This window comes from Carassius auratus, chromosome 7 (genome assembly GCF_003368295.1).
Source record: "Carassius auratus strain Wakin chromosome 7, ASM336829v1, whole genome shotgun sequence".
Classification (NCBI taxonomy): Eukaryota; Metazoa; Chordata; class Actinopteri; order Cypriniformes; family Cyprinidae; genus Carassius; species Carassius auratus.
Window position 1 is genome coordinate 11,485,526 of NC_039249.1, and position 27,780 is coordinate 11,513,305.

At 38.6% G+C, this 27,780-nt stretch overlaps 1 protein-coding gene across 3 annotated transcripts; it reads left to right on the forward strand.

The window, feature by feature from the left end:
* The first annotated feature begins 1,050 nt into the window (after positions 1-1,050).
* On the forward strand, positions 1,051-27,780 carry LOC113105911 (interleukin-8-like). Of its 3 annotated transcripts, none has more exons than XM_026267284.1 (4): positions 1,051-1,416; positions 1,525-1,651; positions 2,297-2,365; positions 2,531-2,808. In XM_026267284.1, exons 1-4 carry the CDS (start codon positions 1,347-1,349, stop codon positions 2,562-2,564), a joined length of 300 nt encoding a protein of 99 aa, XP_026123069.1. In that variant the 5' UTR covers positions 1,051-1,346; the 3' UTR covers positions 2,565-2,808. The 3 variants fall into 3 exon arrangements, with proteins under 3 accessions (XP_026123069.1, XP_026123068.1, XP_026123067.1); XM_026267283.1 differs by lacking the exons at positions 1,525-1,651; positions 2,297-2,365; positions 2,531-2,808 and adding exons at positions 26,353-26,479; positions 27,243-27,311; positions 27,468-27,780 and having other exon boundaries at positions 1,076-1,416; XM_026267282.1 differs by lacking the exons at positions 1,051-1,416; positions 1,525-1,651; positions 2,297-2,365; positions 2,531-2,808 and adding exons at positions 25,815-26,239; positions 26,353-26,479; positions 27,243-27,311; positions 27,468-27,780.

Consider the following 27,780-nt stretch of genomic DNA (forward strand, 5'->3'; position numbering starts at 1 on the left):
CCCTTCCTCGACCCTATTGAGGAATTCTTTTCAGCATGGAGGTGGAAGGTCTATGATCGCTACCCTCCTTCGGGACAAGGATGATGCATGTGATGACATCAGTGTAGGCCAATGTCAAGCATGGATTCGCCACGCCTAAAGGTTTTTTCCAAGGTGCTTGAACAATGATAACATTCATTGTGATGTGGATGAGAATCTATGGCCAAATTCTCAAGACAGCCTTGATCCAAATTAGTGTAATGTGTGCACTAAATGTTATGTTTCCTTCTCATTTAGTTAAGTTTCATTATAGAAAGTATACCTATGTTACAATTATATATGAAAAATAAAAGCTAATTTGCCCAAATTATTGTAGAGGATGTCTTCATTGATCCTTCTCTTGATTACACATAGGATGTAATTTCAGCACTTCTAAGGCTGAGTTGAAACCAGTATCTTGCATTGTTTGCTGTTGGATGAACTGAATGTTAAAAGTACTAAACTGAAAGAAAATCATACTGTTGTGTTTAGGTGATTAAACCAAATGTTCTCATTACATATTACAATAATCTTGTGTTTGAAACAATGATTATATGGAATGAAAACATGTGCAACTGAATTAAAGCATGAGATCAGGTTTTGAAAGAAAGGCTAGCTGTGTTACAAGTGTGATCAGTTTGGATTTTTGTACTAAGAGTTTTGAAAAGGTACACCTTATTTGTGAAAATAGTACCAAAGCGAATAAAAAAAAACTGTAATCCAGTTCTGGGCCACTTCTGCGCCGTCATTGTTTGCGGTACTTGGGCCGAGGGAAAAGTCATTGTGTGACCCAGATCTGGGCCAGAAGACATTTGTTATGTGGGCTTCAGTAAACAATTGCTTCAAATCTTTCCTATTTGTTCTTTTCAGCCTCCCAGAATGATAGCGAAGCGAGCCTTAAGGAAAGGAGACCACATCCTTCCCGTAAGGAGGTGACATGTGGAGATACTGATATGGACTGACCCAAGGGGCAGTACTACATATGGAATGGGTCTCTCAGGCAGACCCTACATTAGAGTAGTGATGGAACAACTGCCAGAAGAGACTGACAGAGCAGGTCTGTCAAGGGAAGACACAGGTTTACAGAGAGGGAAAACTTACCATTGAAGATTACACATATGGGATTATGCAATAAGATTCAAGTCATATGGACACCTAGCCCATGCAAACACCAGTACTGGGCCTGGCCTTAGTTCCTTGGAAGAAAAATCGTAATTGCGCTATAAAATCTTTCATGTTGTGTGGGAGTGTCTGTCTGTATAAACAGGAGTGCAGGCCACTGTTAGACACACAACTTCATATCTTAACTGACACAATACTGGCTCAGAATGATGAAGTTCAGCGCATCCGCCTTCATGCTTCTGATCTGCACAGCTGCACTGCTGTCCACAACAGAGGGTAAGCAGACTAACTTTCATTCATCATGCTTTTTGATTTATTATTATTTATCTATTTTGATTAATCTTTCATGATAATCTCACTACAACTTTCTCTGTGCTATTGCAGGTAGACCTCAACCTATGCTTTTACGCTGTCAGTGCATTAAAACACATTCAGACCCAATCCCAGTCAAAAGAATACAGTCATTGAGGGTGATTCCTGCTGGACCACACTGCAAAAATGAGGAGATCATGTGAGTGTGAATCTTACCAAAGCAGCACTTCAAATACAGACACATAATGTGCTCTACCAATCAAACCATTCTTTAGTATTGCTTCTTCAAAAAAGTTGTAAATAGTTAACTAAAACTAAGTATGTGTAACTGTTAAAAATGACAGACAAAAGTATTAAAAAGTGTCTCATGGTGCATTCTGGTATACTTTCAAATACTTTCAGGAGTCCACTTGTGTGGTGAACACTTAATAAGATTCAGACAAATTCTTTAAGATCATGAGTGTGCAAATATTTAATGCTTCATGGATAGCTTACCTAATTAATGAAATTTGGTCATGATGTACTCACCTCCAGCCGGTGTAAAAAAGCCTTGCTTTGAACATTTTGCTTGGCAGTTGTAATCACCATTGAGTTTTATTGTTTGGAAAAGATGGTCTTACACAATTCTGATAAGTAACGTATTATATGTTCCTCAGAACAAATTAAGTCATAAAAAATGTATGACTGATTAATGAAAAATTTAACTAAATGATGACTGAATGTCTATTTTAGGGCAAACGATAAAGTTAAATTATGAAGTCAAAATGTGACTCATGTATAATTTTATGCAATAGTAAAGACTCATTCCATTGATTTTAAAGAATTACACATTTACTTCTCACAGTGCCACAATGAGGAAAGGAAATATGTGTCTGAATCCTGCAAAAGACTGGGTGATTCCTCTCAAAGAAAAGTAAGTTCTTGTCCAGGATGACTCTAATTATCCCTCTCAAAATTGTTCATTAGCATGATTTTAATTCTCTTATATTAATAACAATAATTAAAGCTTTTAAATTAAGACAACGAGGCACTTTGGTGCATCCTTCAGACACTAACATGTGTCTCTTCATGTTTGCAGATTCAACAAGAAGAATGTCAAGAGTCAACAGTGAATGAATATCACCGTTCATGAGCAACTGAAGAAACTGATTCAACTATTCTTAATATAATATAGGAATTTTATTTTTATATTTTGTCATCTCTCAGTGAAAAATTAAGTATGTGAAAATGTGTTTTCACTACTGCCTGTTTTATTAAAGATTAACTTTATTGTAACCTCACTGACCGTTATTATATTTTATAAAATTATATTCATTTTTGTTGTGTCACTGAATTGTAGTGTTATAGTTTTGCATTGGTTTTGAATGAAGACTTAATAAAAATAATAATAATAATAATAATAAAAACTTGTAATAAAAAACTGTCATAATGTATATTTTAGTTTGTCTTTATTGTGCTTTTTGTCCTATCACAAAATCACAAAACATTGCAACATTACAGTATCATTCCCTGAGCTGTTTACAATGAAATGAAGTCAAAGTTCAGCTGACGGGTTACAGCAAGCTCACAGTTTACCTGTTTCTTCTGGTCTGCTCGAGGCTGAGACTAGTAAATGTGTGTGTGTGTGTGTGCGTGTGCGTGCGTCCATGCGTGCGTGTGTGTGTGTGTGTGTGTGTGTGTGTGTGTGTGTGTGTGTGTGTGTGTGAACTTTTTTGTTTAGGTGTGGCAAACGTGATTAATGTTTTATCACACGTCTCCTTGCAATCAGCCTTCCTTCGATTAACGTGAATTTTGCTAACTGTTACTGTGTGCATTCACTAATGAATTATAATATTGTACAAGCTGTTGATATCGTATACACAAATGTTCAAAATTCTTGATAGCCTTGGTAGATATGATCAAAGAAGGCTGTTAAAATAAATCTGCATTGTTAATCCTTTTGATCTTTTATTAAAAAAAAAAAAAAAAATCACAATTTTTTTTTTTACTTGCACTGGAGGATAAAAGACAATTTCTTCATCCCGAATCACATCAGATTCCCAGCTCCATGACGGTGCTTCTCCTCTTCAGTTCTCCACACTTCTAGTCTATAGGGTTCAGCTCAAGGAACTAGAATGGCCATAGCAGAAGCTTGGTTTTGTGCCCATTGACCCATTTTTGTGTTGTTTTTAAGGTTTGTTTCAAGATTACTGTCCGGTTGGAAGATCCAAACATGGCCCATTATAAGATTTCTAACAGAGTCAAGGAAAGACAAGGCAAGGCAAGTTTATTTATATAGCACATTTCATACACAATGGCAATTCAAAGTGCTTAACATAAAAGAAAGTAAAATAATCATGAAGAAAAATAATAACAAAATAAAACAAGCAATTTTAAAACATGAAAACATTTAAAAACAGTTAGAAAATGATTTTACATAAAAATATAAATAAATAAATAAAACAGCGAAAATATAGTGCAATCAGTTCGGACATTGCACAGTGCTCATTCAATAAATGCACAGCTAAACAGATGTGTTTTAAATTTAAAATTAAATTAAATAAAAAATTTAATGCAAAAAATTTAATTCAGATGAGTTTTGAGCCTAGATTTAAATGTGACTAGTGTTTTAGCACATCTGATCTCTTCTGGAAGCTGATTCCAACTGCGGGCGGCATAGTAACTAAAGGAGGACTCTCCTTGTTTTGTGTGAACCCTTGGTATTTCTAACTGACTTGATCCTAGTGATCTGATTGCTCTGTTAGGCTTATATTCAGTGAACATATCTGCAATATATTTCGGTCCTAGGTCATTTAGTGACTTATATACGAGTAAAAGTACTTTTAAATCAATCCTAAATGTAACTGGAAGCCAGTGTAAGGACCTGAGGACTGATGTGATATGCTCCGATTTTCTGGTTCTAGTCAGAATCCTGGCAGCAGCGTTCTGGATGAGATGCAGCTGTCTAATGGTCTTTTGGGGAAGGCCGGTGAGGAGCCCATTACAATAGTCCACCCTGCTGGTGATAAAGGCATGAATGAGTTTCTCTGAGTCTTGACTGGAAACAAAACATCTAATTCTTGCAATGTTTTTTAAATGATAGTATGCTGTTTTAGTTGCTGCTTTGACATGACTACTGAAACTAAGGTCTGTCTCCAGAATCACACCAAGATTCCTGACTTGATTTTTAGTTGTTTGACCCCTAGAGTCAAGGTATGCATTCACCTTGAACACTTCATCTTTGTTTCCAAATGCAATGACTTCAGTTTTTCCTTGTTTAACTGAAGAAAGTTCTGACACATCCAACTATTAATTTCATCAATGCATTGGCAGAGGGAGTCAATGGGGCTGTAGTCATTTGGAGATAAGGCTAGGTAAATCTGGGTATCATCAGCATAGCTGTGGTAGGCAATTTGGTTCTTTCTCATTATTTGGCTCAGTGGAAGCATATACAGGCTAAACAAGAGTGGTGCAAGAATGGAGCCTTGTGGGACTCCGCATGTCATGGACTTCCACTAAGACTTATGCTCTCCTATACTCACATAATAGCCTCTCCCTTCTAAGTATGATCTGAACCATTTGAGTACCATCCCAGAAAGCCCGACCCAGTTTTCCAGTCTCTCTAGTAGTATGTTATGATCGGCAGTGTCAAACGCAGCACTGAGATCTAGCAATACCAGCACCAATATTTTGTCAGAGTCACAATTTCAGCGAATATCATTTATTATCTTAATGAGTGCTGTCTCTGTGCTGTGATGCGGTCGGAAACCAGATTGAAAATTGTCCAGATATCCATTTGAGTTTAAGTATTTGTTCAGCTGATTAAAAACGACCTTTTCTATAATTTTGCCTATAAAAGGAAGATTAGATATTGGTCTAAAATTGCTCAAAATGGTGTTATCAAGATTGCTCTTTTTCAGTAGGGGTTTAACAACTGAAGTTTTTAGGGAGTTTGGAAATGTCCAAGAAAGAAGTGAGGCATTCACCACTTCTAAGAGATCTGCTTTTAAGCAGTCAAGCACACTTTTGAAAAAAGATGTGGGGAGTGTGTCAAGACAACAGGTTGACGATTTAAGTTGCTGCACTATGTCGTCCAGAATTTTGCTATCAGTTGTTTCAAAAATAGACATAGTATCTTTTTGATATTTTGGCAGAATCTGTCTGACCTCTGCATTACTTGAGGTGAAGTGAGAAGTGATCAGATAGTGCTACGTCCTTAATAACAATGGATGAAATGTTTAGACCCCTACTGATGATTAGATCCAGAGTGTGTCCATCTTTGTGTGTGGGTCCATGCACATGCTGAATCAGGTCAAAAGTGTTTAGAACCGTTATCATTTCTTTTGTAGTTTTGTTTTCTGGATTATCAATGTGAATATTAAAATCCCCTGCAATTGCAAAACAGTTAAACATTTCTGTGACCTCTTCAACAACGGCTGGAGAGTATTTTGGAGGCCTGTAAATAACAATAAACAGAATGCGTGGAGCACCTTTCAGCACAATCCCTAGATATTCAAAAGACAAGTACTGACCAAATGACACTTGCTTGCATTGATAGACATCTTTAAATAGAGCAGCTACACCCCCACCTCTCCTAACAGTCCTGCAAACACTCATGTAAGTGAAGTTAGGAGGGGCTGCTTCATTTAGGATTGTTGCACTGCAGCTGTCTTCTAGCCATGTTTCATTTAGAAACATAAAATCCAGATTGTTTGTGGTTATAAAGTCATTGATTAGAAATGATTTATTTTTTAGTGAGCGAATGTTTAAAAGTGCTAACTTGATGGCAGTGCTTTGTGTCTTTACATCAATCTAAGTTTGATGCATAATAGGCCACACATTAGATGAGTCTGCCCTTCGGCTTGAGAAGGCCTTAGACTTTCTATCACGTGATAAAACAGAAATAGAGAAAGCTACAGGCACACTGGGTTCCCGCTTGATCTGTAAGCATTTGTGAATGTTGCTGCTATTATAGTGGGGACGCGACACATATCACTGAGAGCTGCTATCAGTTGTTTTTGGTTCACCTTCAGCAGATAGAGGGTTTGGGCCCTGGCGTTGTGGCAGCTGTCAGAGAGCTCTCATAGGAACAGGGCCCACAGGCTTTGGTGGTTGGGGGGCCCGCCATTTTTTTGTTCATATCTGTGGGCTAGCAGCGAATGAGTGTTTAGTCCCAACATACACCAATTCTTCCATTTTCTGTGAGAAGCACAGAAGTGGAGATGCTGAAGAGAGGGATAATGTGTCTGGTGAGATGGGCTGTGTCTCTGGTGTTTCCGGTGGCTGTGATGTGTTGTCCTGGCTTCCCTGGCTGTTTTCCAGAAAGTCGTACTTGGGTGGTGAATCTTGTAGCTGTTTTGGTACATCACAGTCTGTCTGTGAGGAGCTCTGTGGGCAGGGCTCAGCAGGGATAGTGTCTATCAGCAGTGATTGTTTTGGCTGCATGGTGTTATCAGTGTCCTTGTGGGATATGTCAACCACATGATGACTCGGACCCGGTGTGTGTGTGCTGAATGGATTGACACACTCTGCTGAAGGATGACAGAGGGAGAAGTAGATATTGTCCTTAAACACCCTTGCACCAAGTTTGTTTGGGTGGAGGCCATCCGGTTTAAACAATTGTCTATGGCCCCAGAAAAGACTGAAGTTGTCAATGAAATTTACTCATTTTATATTACAAGATCTTTGTAGCCATGTGTTCAGCCCAAGCAACCATGAAAACATATTTGTTCCCCTAGCTGGGAGTGGTCCACTGATGAACGACTGAACTTTGTGTCTTTGAAGAGTTGCAAAGAGTCTACTGAAGTCCTTCTTAAAGAGTTCTGACTGCTCTTTCCGAATTTCATTCTTCCCCACATGGATGATGATTCGATTTGCAGGCTTGTGCTTCATCAGAATGTTCTTAAGTTCCTTGTTCACATCAGAGACCGTTGCTTGAGGAAGGCAGCATGTTGTTGTAGTCCTGCTATGGATGTTTCTGATAACAGTCACCCACTATCAGAGTCCTGGGCTCGGCTGCGCTCTGAGCTGAATGCCACTGTCTGCTCGTCCTTGAGCGCCTGTTAGTAGCGGTGTTTGCTGCTGGCTGATCCGGTCCATGTTTAATCACATTTGGGGATTCCTCACCCACATTTATTAATGCTTCAAATCTGTTCTCCAGATGTATAGGGGGTGGTAGAATGCCATTATTCACAAGCCTTGTCACAGTCGAATCTGGGGTAGAGGAAACTATGGCAGCAATACGAGAAACTCGTGACAATCTGATATCTTGTGTTCCTTTGGGTCTCGCTCCCTGTTTGTGCCAACGATTTGTGTGGCGATCAGTTTCGGCTTGTTCCTCTACTCTTGGTATAAACTGTTGAGATTCATAAGATTCATGGGACTCACCGGCTGTATGCTGAGAGGGTCCATGACGACGGTCTGCTGAGTGTTCCGTCTGTTTTGGAAGTCCAGCAAGTAACTTTGTTTCAAGAATCACAATCCTTTGTAGAAGTTTGCAGCAGTTCATGCAACAAGTAGATCCAACAGGAGGCATTTTCTCTCTCTTCTGTTTGAATGTAGGCAGTTGTTTTCCCGTCTCCGGAATGTAAGCTGCTCGCAGTGGGAGACAAAGTCTTCTTTTTTGGAGTATTATTCCAGTCCCAATGTTTTTAGTTTTAGCGTTTGTGCCAAAAATCTGTTGTTTGAGCACTGTGCTGATCTGCTGAAGTAAAAATCAGAGAAAAATCAGAGAAAAGTACAGAAATAAGAAGCAAAGCGCAGAGCAGATCGCAGAGCAGTAAGCTAGAACCTCCGAACGGTAACAAAGCCGAACATATCTAAAAGTCAGTCACTTTTAGATTTTTCATCTGTTGGCATTTGATAGAATCAAAGATTCCATTAATCTAAACAAGTTGTCCAGGACCTCCAGCAGAAATATAGGTCCTCAATATAAAAAATACAACAGCATATTTCATTGGACACATGGGGTACTTTACTTGACAACAGAATATGCTGGGGATTGTTTTTTGGTGAAAGCATTTTCTTGAAGCCCTCCCAAACAACATGTGGTGATGTAGGTGCTGTTTGATCTTTTTTTTGTTTTCTGACCTCGAAACTCATCCTATTTCTGCAGTTCTCCAGCTGTGGTCCTTGGAGAGTCTTTAGCCACTCAAACTCTCCTCCACACCGTGCATTAGGACAATATACTGCAGACACACATCCTCTTCCAGGCAAATTTGTAGCATTTTCTGTTGTTTACAAATTCTTAATTATTGCCCTGATGGTGGGGATTTTCACTGCTCTAGCTCTTTTCTTAAAATCACTTTCTAATTTGTGAAGCTCAATTATTTTGCTGCACATCAGAAATATATTGTTTACAATATATATTGTTATTTAAATAATATATAGAAATATATTGCTCATTGTGATCGATGATTACATTGGAACTTGGACTTTGTTTTCACTCCTATTTGTATTTCTGTGAAACAGGAAGCCATGGCTGGATAATTTCATGTTCATAATCTCCCTGGTGTGCTCAAAATTGTGAATATGAATGGGAATATATTTCGGATATATTTTACTCATAACAATTTCTACGGGTACCAGTAGAATTGTGTCCAACATGTATTTAAGAAAAAAAATGATTTCATAATGATATTTCCCCCCATTTTCAGTTCTTATTCTCCAATGAAAGGTTAGATTTTTATGATTTTTTTAAGTAAAAGATCAAAGGGATTAATAATGCAGATTTATTTTCACAGCCTTCGTTGATCATATTTATCAAGGGTACCAACAATTCTGACCATGTTTGTGTGTGTTATTGTAATATATTTAAATTGATTATAACATATTAATATGTAATGTTTTTCAAACTTCTTCGAGCAGTTGTGTTTTTCAGCACAGTTCTGCTGCTCAGTTAGAACGAGAGGTTCGAGTCTGTTTGCATTTGGCAGTGCGCTGTAAACACCACTGGTTTGCCTGGCAAAAGTTTGCAGCTTTTTACAAGTTCAGCTGGTTTTTCACCACATTTGCATGTTCTCAGAGTTGGGTATTTTACTCACAATTTGTAATCTGTTACTGATTCCAAATTACAAGAAAAAAGTATTTATAGTTAGTATCATAATCCATTACATTACACATTTGAGATAATATAATCAGAATAATTTTAGATTATTTTTGACCTTACCTTTGACCTAGTATTTGTATGTAAATTAAAAGAAAAAGAAAATATATTCCATATTCCGTGAGTTTAATGGAAAGCTAATAATTACATTTATTAGTTTTTCTCAGTCACTATGGTGCATTTCTCCAATCATCCTTAATATTTGCAAAGAAGTATGTGCATTTCTCAAAACAATTTGTACAAACAGCACCACAGAATGCATTACCTGAAAAAGCCTGCAACAAAATCTTCAGTTCTCTCAAAAGTAAGAATTTATCTCAATGAACATATCAGTGCCATCAGATAGTAAAGTCCTTGAGCCTTTTCATACATACGGCGCAATGCGGTGCAAGGCACGGCCGGGCTCAGATTAAGAACACGTTCTGTAGGGCCCCGGGGCTATTGCAAACCCATGGGTCTCCCTTCATAGTAGCCTATCTTGGTGCCACAACGTTTTCTACAACAGGAATAATTTGTTTTCATTTTTTATCATAAAATCTCCGATACAGAGTGATACAATGTGTAAACTAAATATCCCAGGCTACAACACATTAAAAGAAAAAATACATTATAAAATAAAATATTCAAGAAATGTAAAATATTGGGGTGATATGAACCAGAAATAAGAATGGTAAAACTGAAGCCAACCATGTTTTGTAATAGTTAAAACTGTGATGTCCATCCAAAGAATCCCCACTTTAGGAAAGCAGTGTTCAATGAGTTGTAATCCAGTGTTGACATAAGCAAATCAAACTTGATACAGCCAAGAGTCCTCCTGTCTTCCACATGTAGAATCCACCTGCTCTTTGTGTTCGTGTAAAATGTCCCAAGTGTTCACGAGTCCAGCAACAAACCTCAAAGTGGGCAGTTTGTGGAAGCAAACCTTTTAAACACTTTCCACATAAAAAAGGCAAATTTACAATTAGCATGCATGATTTTCTCAATGATCTTTACATATGCAATACAACAGTTACACATTAAGTTCAAATCACCAAAACATAAAATGCATGAAAACACAACAACAATACTTACTGAATGACCAGAAGGAAACAAATTCCTCAATAGCAGGACCTCAGAAAGAAGGTTGGAATAGCACAAGAAAGCCTGTAGGAGCCATTCTTATGATCTTGTTTAATTTTTCTATATGTTCTTTATATATTAGTTTGCTGCTATACTGTTAATGTTGTTTCTTTCTCTGAGTGTGTGCCCTCTGTAGGTATGAAGGAAATATTTTTTTAAAGGATTTCACCCCTGACAGGAGAGGGATGCTGGTGGTGAGAGCATACAGTCTTTCTACCATGCGCATGGAACTAAGATGGCATGGTGCAACAAGCCTGCAATTAGCCTTTAAGTTTTTTGTTTGTTTTATGCTGCATTTCAAATTCATTTTGGTTTGATAAATTTTAGTAATGTTTGGAACTTCCACAAGCCTTCCGGGATCATGGTGCTTTGCATTGCACGCGTCGGAATATTGCATCAACACCTCCCACAGTGGCCAAGAAACAAGGGACATATTGGACAGTTGAAGCTTGTTTTTACCACTACATTATGTCAAAAGACTGCTTTGAAAATGGAACTTGTTTGAGAAGAAGATTAATTTTGTACTTGAATGGAATGGATAGACTGTTTGAGACCGCATTGAGCATTGGAGCCAGCAAACAAGGAAAACTTTTCAAAGAGGTATGTGTTCGAGGAGGTAACTGGCTGAGCTAATGCTGAGTTAAATTTGAATGTTATTGGAAAGACTTTAAAGTTTGATGCTGCAGATAGTGAAGAATTCAAAGATCTTTATGTGTGTCATTTTTTAAGAAGAATCAAAGGAAATTTGAAAGGTTTTGTCTTTGGAAGGAGGATATTTGCTTGTTTGAAGCAAAATGGAGGAGTCTGATGTAGAACAATCCCCTAGCTCAGCTCAGAAGGACTTGAATGTGTTTTAAAAGCCTCTAGAGCAGGCAAGATCTTATAAGGAACATCTTACAAGGCAAATGACTATTGTAAATTCTTTAATGACTTATGCTGAATATTTGGAAGAAATAAAGGAGAACATGTTGAAATTCAGTGAACAGCTTGTTGAATTGAAGTCCCTTCCAAACTCCTATGTTCAAGTGTTAAGTGAAGAGGATAAAGCTGAAGACTTGAAAACCTGGTATGAAGCAAGAATGAATTGATATGTTTATTTCTACTGTTGAAAGGTGGATGTCTACTGTTGCACGTCCTGATTTTGCTGAGTTATATGTGTTCCAGGGTCAACATATTTTGTTGACCCTGGAACATTTTACTCCAAAAATATATTCTTGACCATTTCCCTACACCTAAACCTAATCCTAACCATGAGTAATCCCTTAAATCAGAGGATATGATAGATTAATGACACTGATGTACAAGCAACAAACAGTGATTTTAAGCGTAAACTTCACAAAATCTATAAACTCGTTCTTCAAATTTGATTGGTTAATCACAATGTTGTTCCAGGGACAACAAAGATGTTGTCCCAGGAACATGTCTCACTTGGTAAAATCTGGTTCTGCTCTACTGTTCAGGAACCTGACTCTCAAGCCAATACTCAAGTTTCTTCTATTCAAAAAGTCACAGATCAAGTAAATAATGAAGATAATGCCTCAATGGTTTTGTCTGTGCAGGTCTAGCAGATCAAGTTCAAGCAGATCAAGTGTGTCAACATCAACTTCAGTGCAAATCTCTTCAGAGACAGAGAGGGCAGCATTACTTGCAAAAGATTCAAGAACTTTATGGTCATATGTACTACAGTACAATGAAATTCTTACTTTGCTCACTCCTCTCGAGAATGAGAATAATGGGAACATACTGTTCATGCATATAATTTACACAGGCAATACAAAGTATGTAAAAAAAAAATATTGAAAATACAGTAAAGTAAGATAAAATATAAATAATAATAGTTAAAATATATATATATATATATTCTTCACATAATAAATGTGCAGTGCAAGTAGCAGTAAAGTGACAAACTGTAAAGTGTCAAGTGGTGATACAGTGTCAGTGTAAAGACTAGTGTTTAAATTGTCAGTCAGGTGCGTTATGAGTGTATGACGGTCCAGCAGGTAAAGTGCAATTAAACTGGCTGAGTCTATCTTGATGATACAGGTAAAAGTGGCCAATGAAAAGCCAATGAACTACAACAAAAACATGCTATAAAGAAAGATGAAGGAGGTATGGGAAGTTCAAACAGAAATTGCAGCCACCACAGCTAAAATTCAGTATCTCAAGAATGCTGAAAACTCGGTAACGAAAGGCAAAGTGGTCACCAAAGATCCCATGAATGTGTATTGAGGAAATGTTGAATAAAACCCCATCCAGTGCTACAAACACGATGAAATGAGGCCAAAAAAGATGGTTCATGCACAGCTTTCTACAGCACCAATGTGTGAGTTGAAAAATCTGAACTTTGGTGAAAATTCACACTACTTTAACCCATCAGGAGCTTGCCTTAGTCTGAAGTGATTATGACGTAGTAAGCAGAGGAAAAATCCAAAGCAAAAATGGAGGACAAAGTCATTGTCGCTGTATGTGGATACCCAGAGCTGTATGATAATTATTCATACTTTTACATAAATAAAAAGGATCTTGCTTGGAAGAAAGTGATTGAGGAGGTCAGACAATCCGGTTGTAAAAAATGTTGAAAAAATGCTCTTTACTCAATTTGAGCTATATATACTTATTACAGTTTTTCTCAGTCACTTTGGTACATTTCTCAGATCAGAATTGAAATTCTCAAAACTACCTGTTCAATTCTCACATCATTGTGTCACTTGTGCACATCAAAAAAGCAGTTTCTCATTTCTTTGAACGAGTTGCAAATGCTTTGGTACATCCATGCAAATGATTATGTACAATTCTCTGTTGTTTCCTACATTATCAGTTGCTAATGTCATGTTGCTCAAAGTGTATTATATAGTTTTCTGTGCAATAGTCTTACCCCCCAAAACATCGGGTCTTTAGTTCAAGTCATTAAATGCAAAATGGTTAATCTAGTTGTCATAAACTGCCAAGCAGCATTTTTTTATTTTTTTATATATTATTATTAGACTTTTTGTCAATTTGGCATGAATTGTGCAAGTGAATATTTACTAATGAACAGAATGTAGATGATAAACCAATGATAAACCATTTCTCTGAAATACCTCAAAGGTTCATCTCATGAATCTTCAGTTGAAAAGCTTACAGTTTTTCTCAATTGCTTTGGCTCAGTTCTCAAATTATTTTTTTATTTCCCAAAACATTAAGTTCAGATCTCTGAACAATTTGCTTCTTTTTCACATCAGATTGGAATTTCTTATTGATTTGAGCAAATTGCAAATGCTTTGGCACATGTGTGCAAAGAGTACATACAACTGTCTGCAGTTTGGACAACAAATAACTGCATATGGCTTGTTGATCAAAACTGATGACTCGACTCTCACTTACACTGTCAAACACTTCAGAACTTCTCAGACATTTTTTATTGTGTAAGCCATCACATTCAAAACGAGCTATTCAGTTATCATAAGTAGTATACATGAATGTATATTCTAAAATATATCTGACATTGACATTATTTGTAATGTCTGCTAAACTGGCACATGACCTCTAATTGCATTCGCAATCTAATTGCAAATTACCTCTAATATGAATCAACCATTCATGCTCGTGGAAGAGCAATTGGAAAGAGTGTAAGAATACGCGGAGGTGGTAGAGGAAGAAATAATCGAGGAAGAGGTGGAAATAGTCAGAGTTTTTTTTCCCCATGCATGTTATTTATTGTTTGTGTATTTGTGGTAATGTAAAGTGAAATCTTGTTACTCTTGTCAGTTACTTTACATGTACAGTAAATACACTTGTATTGTGTATATACACATGAAGTACAAAAATAAACACTGTAAAAATACAAATGTTCATAGACTTCTTTTTTTTTTCTACATGCTATTGAATTTTCTCAAAAAAATATGAGATTTTTGTTTAAACCCTTAATTTTGTGGTGACTGTGGTGGTGAAAAAACAACCAAACATTTTGACCAGTGTGGGTCACACAATGACAAAAATACTTTAGATTTTGGTGGCCTTGGCCAAATTATTGACACAATAACTAGGTTTTGAAGCATGAATTAAATGATTTGGGTGAGTAACTACATTTTGCAGACATGCTATAAAGTTTTGAAGTTCCTGCAAACAGTTGTGACATTTGCAATCACAGTTTAGAGAATGTTAAGACTGTTTCGAAAAACAGACCACTAGTATACAGTAAGTGTAACTGGGAATTCAATCCAGTCTCTTTCAGTCAATATCCCACATACAGTAATGTGTAAATGTGTACTTTTGAAAGGGATATATGGCATACATAAGCATATGGCATACTGTTCAATACAGTAACTGTCATCCAAAATGTTGCCATAGTTTACATCAGAACATCCCTCCAGAGTAAACTGTTATATTGACAACATGACTAAACAATTTGACTGTCTTGTCCGGACACAATGACACAAGGACTGGTCATTCTGATGGCACTGACATGTTCATTGACACAGATATTTACTTTTGAGAGATGAACTAAGGATTTTGAGTAAGAGAGTAGCTTTTGCAGGTTACCCATGCTGTTTTGCTATTTGTAGAAAATTGTTTTGAGAAATGCACTTACTGTTTTGCAAATTGTGAGTTTGATTCGAGAAATGGACCAAAGCAACTGAGAAAAACTGTAAGTTGATGTGTTTATTCAGAGAAAGTATGCAGAAAGAAGTTGAAGGATCTGAGGGACACATATGTAAAGGAGAGAAGAAAGGACACAGAGACAGAGGAGTGGATCAGCAACAGGGTCAGGGAAAAAGTGACAGTACTTTGCGGTCCTGTCTTTCCTCTACACCATACCAATGTTATTAATATTTATGTATATAATATTTATATCAATACTTGTGAATCAGTTTAATCCTTTTCTGCCTTCTCATTGTACAAATTGTCATTTGATACATTGCCACCAAGAAGAAGAGCTCAGAGAAGGCCTAAGGAGCAGCAATTGGAGGTGGAGCGGCAGCTCCTATAGAAGTACTCTGGACCCGTCCTGTTGCTCCAGCACCGTCTCCACGCTCAGAAGATGAGCTCTTCCTCCTGAGTCTGGTCCCTTCCCTGCAGAAGTTGCCACCTCAGATGAAAGAATTCGTCAAATTTCAAATACGTAAATTAATGTTCTTTGTATATAGTTTATATAGATTTTCTTTTGTATAAATATACGTATGTTCTATAAAATGACCAAAGGTTTTGGTGTGTTAGTAAATCATAGTAAATTATAAATTATAATTTGTATTTCTTTAATAAAATATTATTTCTATGTTAAGACTAGAATACTTATGGCAAACATTTTTACATTCATTCTAATTATATCCTATTGCAAATACACTCACAATAGTATATTGAATGATGCGAATAAACTCAAAATGTTCAAGCGTGAAACTATGCATGAATAGCGCAGTTTATTTGCGCAAGTTGCATCTTGTGTGAACTAACCATAAGGAAAGCATTGGAGCTAGATCTCAAAAGCTCAATGTTTTGGACTGATAGTCAGTCAGTACTGAAACGCATCGCAAATGAGAATGCACATCCGCACATTTGTTGCAAAGAGGATCTCTGTTTACAGATAAAACACAGATGTAACACAGTGGAAAATTATCAGAACCCAGCAGACTTGGCATCAAGAGGGGTGAGAGCCAGCACATTGGTAAAGTGCAGAGAGTGGATCCATGCACCACACTTTCTATGGAAGAAAGAAGAGGAATGGCCCCTGGTACCTGTTTCACTTTCACCTGAGGATGTTGAAGTTAAAAGAAACACCACTGTGTACAATACTGTCATTAAAGACAAGGAAAATCCTTCCAGCTACTGTAACAACTTAACTACTTTTCAAGTTGGACAAAGCTAAAGATAGCAGTGGCATGGTTCTAAAAGTTCAAGAATGTCCTTTGATTTCTTTGTGCAAAAAGTAAAGAAATCCAGACAGCATGTGTGAATAAGGGCACTAAGAACCCAAACAAGGTTTGTGAAAAATTTAAAGACTTCAAGACACCACTTGGAGCACAATCCATATGCAGATAGAGTGCAAATAAATGAAGTGAACAACAGTGCAGATAAAAGATTTTTATTGCAAAAAAAGCTTATTTAGTCTGATTAAAGTGACAAAGGGCTCAAGAGCAGTTATTTTACTTAATTGACTGATGAGATAGTGGAATGACGTCAGTTCCATGCTGAATGAGGTGGTGAGTAGACCAATGCTGCACAAAGTGACTGGTGGGGGGGACCTGGGGATGTGGGATCTGGGTCTGGGTTCATAGTTCAGTGGTGCCTGGGGTAGAAGTTCGGGAGGGAGTTCAGCTTTCTGACAGCCTGCTGGATGAAACTGTCCTTCAGTCTGCTGGTCCTGGCCTGGAGACTCCACAGTCTCCTCCCTGATGGCAGCAGACTGAAGAAGCTGTGTGACGGGTGTGTGGGATCACCTTTTGCTTCCGGCTTTGCTACCGTTCGGACGTTCTAGCTTACTGCTCTGCACTTTGCTTCTTATTTCTGTACTTTTCTCTGATTTTTCTAAGATTTCTACATCAGCAGATCAGCACAGTGCTCAAAAAACAAGATTTTTTGGCACAAACGCTAAAACTAAAAACTCTTTGGGACTGGAATAATACTACAAAAAGAAAACTTTGCCTCCCACTGCCAGCAGCTCACATTCCAGAGACGGGAAAACAACTGCCTACATTCAAACAGAAGAGAGAGAAAATGCCTCCTGTTGGATCTACTTGTTGCATGAACTGCTGCAAACTTTTACAAAGGATTGTGATTCTTGAAACAAAGTTACTTGCTGGACAGACGGAACACTCAGCAGACCGTCGTCATGGACACTCTCAGCATACAGCCGGTGAGTCCCATGAATCTTATGAATCTCAACAGTTTATACCAAGAGTAGAGGAACAAGCCGAAACTGATCGCCACACTAATCAATGGAACAAACAGGGAGCGAGACCCAAAGGAACACGAAATATCAGATTGTCACGAGATTCTCATATTGCTGCCGTAGCTTCCTCTACCCCAGATTCGACTATGACAAGGCTTGTGAATACTGGTATTCTACCACCCCCTATACATCTTGAAAACAGATTTGAAGCATTAATGAATGTGGGTGAGGAATCCCCAAATGTGATTAAACATGGACCGGATCAGCCAGCAGCAAACACCGCTACTAACAGGCGCTCAAGGACGAGCAGACAGCGGCATTCAGCTCAGAGCGCAGCCGAGCCCAGGACTCTGGTAGTGGGTGACTGTTATCAGAAACATCCGTAGCAGGACTACAACAACATGCTGCCTTCCTCAAGCAATGGTCTCTGATGTGAACAAAGAACTTCAGAACATTCTGATAAAGAACAAGACTGCAAATCGAATCTTCATCCATGTAGGGAAGAATGATATTCGGAAATAGCAGTCAGAACTCCTTAAGAAGAACTTCAGTGAACTCTTTGAAACACTTCGAAAATTCAAAGTTCAGTCGTTCATCAGTGGACCACTCCCAGCAAGGGGAATAAATATGTTTTCACGGTTGCTTGGGTTGAACACATGGCAATAAAAGATCTTGTAATATAAAAGGAGTGAATTTCATTGACAACTTCAATCTTTTCGGGGGCCATAGACAATTGTTTAAACCGGATGGCCTCCACTCAAACAAACTTGGTGCTAGAGTGTTTAAGGACAATATCTACTTCTCCCTCTGTCATCCTTCAGCAGAGTGTGTCAATCCATTCAGCACACACACACCGGGTCCGAGTCATCATGTGGTTGACATATCCCACAAGGACACTGATAACACCACGCAGCCAAAACAAGCACTGCTCATGGACACTATCTCTGCTGAGCCCTGCCAACAGAGCTCCTCACAAACTGACTGTGATGTATCAAAACAGCTAAAGATTCAGCACCCAGGGCTGACTTTCTGAAAAACAGCCAGGGAAGCCAGGACAACATATCACAGCCACTGGAAACACCAGAGAAACAGCCCATCTCACCAGACACATTATCCCTTTCTCCAGCATCTCCACTTCTGTGCTTCTCACAGAAAATGGAGGAATTGGTGTATGCTGGGACTAAACTCTCTCACTCATTTGCTGCAAGCCCACAGATATCAGCAAAAAAAACGACAGGCCCCAAAACCACCTAAGCCTGTGGTCCCTGCTTATGCAAGAGCTCTTCGACCGCTGCCACAACGCCAGGGCCCAAACCCTCTATCTGCTGAAAGTGAACCAAAAACAACTGATAGCAGCTCTCAGTGATATGTGTCGGGTCCCCACTATAATAAGAGCAACATTCACAAATGCTTACAGATCAAGCGGGAACCCAGTGTGCCTGTAGCTTTCTCTATTTCAGTTTTATCACGTGATAGAAAGTCTAAGGCTATCTCAAGCCGAAGGGCAAACTCATCTAATCTGCGGCCTATTGTGCATCAAACTAAAATTGATGTAAAGACACAAAGCACAGCCATCAAGTTAGCATCTCTAAACATTCGCTCACTAAAAAATAAATAATTTCTAATCAATGACTTTATAACCACAAATAATCTGGATTTTATGTTTCTAAACGAAACATGGCTTGAAGACAGCTGCAATACAACAGTCCTTAATGAAGCATCCCCTCATAACTTCACTTACATGAGTGTTTGCAGGACTGTTAGGAGAGGTGGGGGTGTAGCTGCTCTATTTACAGATGTCTATCAATGCAAGCAAGTGTCATTTGGTCAGTACTTATCTTTTGAATATCTAGGGATTGTGCTGAAAGGTGCCCACGCATTCTGTTTATTATTATTTACAGGCCTCCAAAATACTCTCCAGCCTTTGTTGAAGAGGTCACAGAAATGTTATCAATGATTTCCACAGAGTTTGACTGTTTTGCTATTGCATGGGATTTTAATATTCACATAGATAATTCAGAAAACAAAACTACAAAAGAAATGATAACGGTTCTAAACTCTTTTGACTTGACTCATGCATGTGCATGGACCCACACACAAAGGTGGACACATTCTGGATCTAATCATCAGTAGGAGTCTAAACACTTCATCCATTGTTATTAAGGACATAGCACTATCTGATCACTTCAGTATTTTCTTTGATATTTTGATGTCTGCTACAACTGAATCTAGATCGGTCTCTGTCAGAAGGAGATGCATTAATCAGAACACAAGTGTACTATTCATGGAGGCTATATCTTTAACACCAAGAATTTCTGCAGACTCTGTTGATATTCTCCTTGATTCCTTCAACTCAAAAGTTAAGAATGTTATTGCACCAATAATAGTCAGTAAGAAAACAAACAGACATAAATCAGTTTGGAGAAGATCAACAGCAGTTCAGACTATGAAAAGACAAAGAAAAGCAGAGCGGATGTGGCGGAAGACAAAACTTGAAATTTACTATAGCATCTATAAAGACAGCCTTCATGCTTTTAATGTGAACCTAGCCACAGCTAGACATAATTTCTTCTCAAACCTTATAAACAGTAACTTAAATAACACTCGTACTCTTTTTGCCACTGTTGAGAGACTGACAAACCCCCCAAGTCAGATTCCCAGTGAAATGCTATCAGAAAGCAAATGCAATGAGTTTGCATCCTTCTTTTCTGAGAAGATCATCAATATCAGGAAGGCGATTAGCACATCCTCAAGTAATGCAGAGGTCAGACAGATTAGGCCATTATATCAAAACGATACTATGTCGATTTTTGAAGCAATTGACAGCAAAATTCTGGAAGACATAGTGCAGCACCTAAAATCATTACCCTGCTATCTTGACACACTTGCCACATCTTTTTTTTTAAATGTGCTAAACTGCTTAGAAGCAGATCTTTTAGAAGTGGTGAATGCCTCACTTCTTTCTTGGACATTTCCAAACTCCCTAAAAACTTCAGTTGTTAAGCCCCTCATGAAAAAGAGCAATCTTGATAACACCATTTTGAGCAATTTTAGACCAATATCTAATCTTCCATTTATAGGTAAAATTATAGAAAAGGTCGTTTTTAATCAGCTGAACAAATACTTAAACTCAAATGGATACCTGGACAATTTTCAATCTGGTTTTCGACCGCATCACAGCACAGAGACAGCACTCATTAAGATAATAAATGATATTCGCTTAAATTGTGACTCTGGCAAAATATCGGTGCTGGTATTGCTAGATCTCAGTGCTGCGTTTGACACTGTCGATCATAACATACTACTAGAGAGACTGGAAAACTGGGTCGGGCTTTCTGGGATGGTACTCAAATGGTTCAGGTCATACTTAGAAGGGAGAGGCTATTATGTGAGTATAGGAGAGCATAAGTCTAAGTGGACGTCCATGACATGCGGAGTCCCACAAGGGTCAATTCTTGCACCACTCTTGTTTAGCCTGTATATGCTCCCACTAAGTCAAATAATGAGAAAGAACCAAATTGCCAATCACAGCTATGCTGATGATACCCAGATTTACCTAGCCTTATCTCCAAATGACTACAGCCCAATTGACTCCCTCTGCCAATGCATTGATGAAATTAACGGTTGGATGTGCCAGAACTTTCTTCAGTTAAACAAGGAAAAAACTGAAGTCATTGCATTTGGAAACTAAGATGAAGTGTTCAAGGTGAATGCATACCTTAACTCTAGGGGTCAAACTACTAAAAATCAAGTCAGGAATCTTGGTGTGATTCTGGAGACAGACCTTAGTTTCAGTAGTCATGTCAAAGCAGTAACTAAATCAGCATACTATCATTTAAAAAACATTGCAAGATTTAGATCTTTTGTTTCCAGCCAAGACTTGGAGAAACTTGTTCATGCCTTTATCACCAGCAGGGTGGACTGTTGTAATGGGCTTCTTACCGGCCTTCCCAAAAAGACCATTAGACAGCTGCAGCTCATCCAGAACGCTGCTGCCAGGATTCTGACGAGAACCAGAAAATATGAGCATATCACACCAGTCTTCAGGTCCTTACACTGGCTTCCAGTTACATTTAGGATTGATTTTAAAGTAATTTTACTCGTATATAAGTCACTAAATGACCTAGGACCGAGATATATTTCAGATATGCTCACTGAATATTAGCCTAACAGAGCACTCAGATCATTAGAATCGAGTCAGTTAGAAATAGCAAGGGTTCACACAAAACAAGGAGAGTCCTCCTTTAGTTACTATGCCGCCCGCAGTTGGAATCAGATTCCAGAAGAGATCAGATGTGCTAAAACACTAGTCACATTTAAATCTAGACTTAAAACTCATCTGTTTAAGGTGAAGGTCTCTCCACCTTCAATACCGCGACTTAGGTGCCCTTGAGCAAGGCATCGAACCCCCAACTGCTCCCCGGGCGCCGCAGCATAAATGGCTGCCCACTGCTCCGGGTGTGTGCTCACAGTGTGTGTGTGTGTGTGTTCACTGCTCTGTGTGTGTGCACTTCGGATGGGTTAAATGCAGAGCACAAATTCTGAGTATGGGTCACCATACTTGGCAGAATGTCACTAAACTGTTTAGCTGTGCATTTATTGAATGAGCACTGTGCAATGTCCGAAACTGATTGCACTATATCTTCACTGTTTTTTATTCTATTTTATGTAAAATCATTTTCTAACTGTTTTAAATAAATTTTAAATTCATATTAATTGCTTTTTAAAATTGCTTGTTTTATTCTTGTTCTTCATTATTATTTTACTTTCTTTTATGTAAAGCACTTTGAATTACCATTGTGTATGAAATGTACTATATAAATAAACTTGCCTTGCCTTGCCTTGCCTTGCCTTACCTGTTATGCAGAGGGCTTTGCAAGTGAGACGGTTTCAGTAAATGTGCTGGAGGGAGGGTAGAAAGACACCAATGATCTTCTCAGCTGGTCTCACTATTCGTTGCAGAGTATTTCTGCAGCTGTTGTGATTTTTTGGCCAGTGCTACTGTGTTTTGAGTCCAGGAGAAGTCCTCTGTGTTGTACACACCCAGGAACTTGGTGCTGCTCACTCTCTCCACAGTCGCACCGTTGATGGTCAGAGGAACGCGCTGAGTGTGCGCTCTCCTGAAGTCAACAACAATCTCCTTCGTCTTCTCCACGTTCAGAGAGAGATTGAAGAAAAAATAAAGATAAAGGTCAGTAGAGTGAAGAGGAGGGGGCTCAACACACATCCTTGGGGGGCCCCAGTGTTCAGTGTGATGGTGCTGGATGTGTTACTGGCGATCGGTACTGCCTGAGGTCTGCCAGAAAGTCCAACAGCCAGTGCACAGTGAAGTGTTGAGCCCCAGCTGGACCAGTTTGTAAATGAGCTGTTGAGGGATGATTGTGTTGAATGCTGAACTGAAGTCTATGAACAGCATTCTGGCATATGAGTCCTTTTTCACATATTTGTCTGACATATTTTGTCCAGATGTGTGAGTGCTGAGTGGATGGCAGTGGCGATGGCATCATCGGTCGACCGGTTGGACCGATATGCAATCTGGAAGGGGTCCAGGCAGGGGGGAGGGCAGACTTGATGTGGTGCATGACTAGCCGTTCAAAGCACTTCATGAGGATGGGAGTAAGAGCAACAGGTGGAGTCTGCTGTGCAGTGGTGGTATTTTGTTGCTCAAAGCGAGCGAAGAAGGTGTTCAGCTCGTTCAGCAGAGAGATGTTGTTGTCACAGGTCCGTGGTGGGGGCTTGTAGTCTGTAATGGTCTGTATCCCCTGCCACAGGTTTCTAGTGTCTCTGCTGTCACTGAATTGATGGGCTATCCTCCTGGAGTATTGTCTCTTAGCCTCTCTGATGCCGCGGGACAGGTTGACCCTGGCTGTCCTCAGGCCCACCTCATCTCCAGCTCTGAAGGCAGCGTTCCACATCTTCAGGAGTCTGTAGACCTGCCCTGTCATCCACAGCTTCTGATTGGCCCGGACAGTGATGGTTTTTGTGACTGTTACATTATCAATACACTTGTTGATGTATGCAGTGACAGTCTCTGAGTACTCCTGGAGGTCAGTGGTGTTATTGCATGTGGCAGCCTGCTTAAACATGTACCAGTCAGTTGTGTTGAAGCAGTCTTGAAGAACCTCTGATGATCCTTCTGGCCACACTTTAATCTGTTTGTGAACTGATTTGGCAACTTTAATGAACAGTATGCAGGCATTAGCAGGCATTAGCATGACAGTGATGTGATCTGAGGCTCCGAGGTGGGGGAGGGGGAGGGCTTTGTAAGCTGATAAAAACACAACAGTCTCTTACAGTCCTCTGAGTTGAACATAGTAATCGAATGCAGTCCAGTTTATTGTCCAACGAGCGTATGTTAGCCAGTACGATGGTGGGGATAGATACCTCCATGCTTACTCCTCCTATGCTTCCTCTCACACCACTTGTGGCGCCTCCGCTGTGGGCCAGATGCAGTAGTGGGGTCGGTGATGGTGTAGGCCTCCATAGCAGACCGAGATCCCACAGCTGTTCCGTGTGCGTGGAGTTTAACCGAAAAATGCGGTTCTGCCAACATCGAGCAGAAACTCGTCACTGTATGCTCGCTTACAGAGAGGTAGACGAGATGACGACGTACAAAAACACTGCGACTCACAAGACAAAAAACACAAAAACACCGTTCTGTCGGGACAGAGATAAGCCGCTGCGTGTGGATGCGCTGCCATCTTAAAGCATCCGGACGAGTAACAGAAGTTTTAACTGACTCTAAAGGACTTATAAGAACTGTTAAACTTAAGACAATGATTGGTTTCTTGGAAATACCTATTACCAAACTTCACCTGCTCTTAGAAGATGCAGAAAACTAGGACTGAATCTGAACAGCTAGATAAAGATTAACAGGTGAGTATTATTTTTTCCGTGTATAAATATGTTTGGCTCCATTTACATTTAATTTATTGTAATTGATGTTTTAAACCCTCAATTAGGGGCCGGGTGTAAGAGCCATACTTATTTAGTTTTCTTATGTTCAGTTATTTATTAGTCTTATTCTATATTCTTAATGTTGTTTATTTCTCTGAGTGTGTAACCTCTATAGGTGTGATTGGAAAAATGTTTGAAAGGATATGTCACCCTGACAGGAGTGGGGTGCTGGTGCGAGAGCATACAGTCTTTCAACCGTTTGCATGGAGCTAAGATGGCATGGTGCAACAAGCCTGCAATTAACCATTGAGTTGTTTGTTTGTTTTATGTTGCAATTCAAATTCATTTTGGTTTAATAAACTTTAGTTATTATTTGGAACTTTCCTAAGCTTTCCTGGATCTAATCATGGTGCTTTGCTTTGCTTTGCATTGCACGCATCGGAATATTGCATCAGCACCTCCCAAAGTGGCCAAGAAACAAGGGATATATTGGAAAGTTAAAGCTTGTTTTTACCCATAGACAGTAAAAGAAATGGACACAGTGACCCCATTGGATTCAATGGAGACATGTGAAGTCAATTAAAAGCACGCACTTCCTGGGGGTCGGGCATACTGCGCAGACTCAAATTGAGCTTGATGACTTAGAGGTCACGTGAGCAACCTGTAAGTCTTCTAATCGCTGTGTCAAGAGAAATCTGAATCACCCACCGAATCTTCCAGAGAAGGCGAGGGTGAACAGGAGCACATTTTGGTAAGTATTCTGATTATTTATCTCCCTTGACTTTATGCCTCCACGTCCCCCCGATAGCCTCATAGACAGGAAAAGATTGTCTGCGAGCTTCTCCTCCTTTCCATACGGTAATTTCTCTACTGTGCGACAGAGAGTCGCTGGTTATGATGCAATCGTTAGCCTATTTTTTACAAAAACTGCTTCTACGGGACCATAACGTAAGATACAAGGTAATGGAGCCTTTTATACATTTTCGTGTTTCTTTAGAAATAATTAATGGACAAATGGAGTCTTTAAACGCCTCAGATGTAAAGTTATTCGCTGTCAAAGTGATGCCAAAATGAATGGGAGTCAATGGAATTCTAACAGCATATATGAATATGAAACCCTGCCCCCCTGTTTTTACCACTACAAAGCCATTACTTCCTCTGTCCAAACACTTGCCTACTTCTTTATGTATAGTAACTAGCTAAATACTCATCTAGGAATATTATTTGTGCCACCTAATGGTGCGGAAAAACACAACTACTAAGGTAACAGTGTTAGATCTTTTACAAGGGATTTGAACCCTCAGTGAAAGGTTGATTAAAATATTTCCTATTTGTTCTTTTCAGCCTTGCAGAAGGATACGGTAGTGAGCTTTGAGAAAAGATTGATACAGAGACCACATCCTACCGGTAAGGAAGAGACATGTGGAGATACTGATATGGACTGGGCGGTACTACATATACTACATTCTATATAAAAACACGTCTTCACAGAGAGGGAAAACATACAACTGAAGATTACACATATGGGATTATGCGAAATTATTCAAGCCATATGGACACTTAGCCCATGCGAACACCAGTACTGGGCCTGGCCTCAGTTCCTTGGAAGAGAGAAATTGAGCAATAAACTCTTGCATGTTGTGTGGGAGTGTCAGTCTTTATAAACAAGAGTGCAGGCCACTGTTAGACACACAAGTGAGTGACTACAGCATACAGTCTCTTGATACCTTAACTGACACAATACTGACTCAGAATGATGAAGTTCAGCGCATCCGCCTTCATGCTTCTGATCTGCACATCTGCACTGCTGTCCACAACAGAGGGTAAGCAGACTAACTTTCATTCATCATGCTTTCTGATTTATAATTGTTGATTTTATTTATTCTGCTGAATCTTGCAAACTAATCCCACTACAACTTTCTCTGTGCTATTGCAGGTAGACCTAAACCCATGATTTTACGCTGTCAGTGCATTAAAACACATTCAGAGCCAATACCAATTGACAAAATACAGACATTGAGGGTGATTCCTGCTGGACCACACTGCAAAAATGAGGAGATCATGTGAGTGTGAAACTTACCAAAGCAGCACTTCGAATACAGACTACATAATGTGCTCTACCAATCAAACCATTGTTTATTATTGCTTCTTAAAAAAAAGTTAGAAATAGTTAACTAAAACTAAATATATGTAACTGTTACAAATTACAGACAAAAGTATTAAAAATTGTCTCATGGTGCATCCTGGTATACTTTCCAATACTTTCAGGAGTTCACTTGTGTGGTGAACACTTTCTTTAACCAAATTCAATGATTGTTTTAGAATAAGATTCAGACAAAGTTATTTACATTTACATTTATTCATTTAGCAGACGCTTTTATCCAAAGCGACTTACAGATGAAGACAAAGATTTTCATATTTAAGAACATGAGTGTGCAAATATTTGATGCTTTATGGATGGCTCACCTAATTAGTGAAATTTGGTCATGATTTACTCACCTCCAGTCTGTGTGATTTTTTTTATCTCCAATGGTGATGTTTAGCAGAATGACAGAATTGTTCCTTAAAAAAAAATAAAAGAGTAAAAATAAATATATAAAATAAAAGTCTTGTTTTGAACATTTTCCTTGGCAGTCGTAATCACCATTGAGATTTATTGTTTGAAAAAGTTGGGTTTAGACAATTCTGCTACCTCGAAAATGTTCCTCAGAAGAAAGTAAGTCCAAAAAATTTAGCAACTAAACGGTGACTGAATGTCTATTTTTGGGCAAACAATTAAAGGGTTTTTCTATTGACTTTAAACAATTGAACATTTATTTCTTACAGTGCCACAATGAAGAAAGGAACGACATGTCTTAATCCTGCAAAAGACTGGGTGATTTCTCTCAAAGAAAAGTAAGTTCTTGCCTATGATGACTCTGATTATCCTTCTCAAAATTATTCATTAGCATGATTTTAATTATCTTATATTAATAATAATAATTAATGCATTTGAATTATTCACTTTGGTGCATCCTTCAGACACTAACATGTGTCTCTTCATGTTTGCAGATTAAACAAGAAGAATGTCAAGAGTCAACAGTGAATGAATATCACTGTTCATGAGCAACTGAAGAAACTGGTTCAACTATTCTTAATGTAATATAGGAATATTTTATTTTGTCATCTCTTTGTGAAAAACAAAGTATTGAATGTGAAAATGTGTTTTCACTACCACCTGTTTTATTAAAGATGAACTTTACTGTATCCGTCTTTATATTTTATTCAATTATATTTATTGTTATTGTGTCACTGAATTATATGTTTTATTATATGTTTGCACTATTTCTGAATGAAGAGTTGTAATAAAAACCATCATAATGGA

Bases quoted from the DNA above. Each gene is read 5' to 3' on its own strand.
- LOC113105911 (XM_026267284.1), top strand. From the start codon at position 1,347: ATGATGAAGTTCAGCGCATCCGCCTTCATGCTTCTGATCTGCACAGCT. The intron at 1,417-1,524 runs GTAAGCAGACTA...GTGCTATTGCAG, and splicing joins ACTGCTGTCCACAACAGAGG to GTAGACCTCAACCTATGCTT. The intron at 2,366-2,530 runs GTAAGTTCTTGT...TCATGTTTGCAG, and splicing joins GTGATTCCTCTCAAAGAAAA to ATTCAACAAGAAGAATGTCA.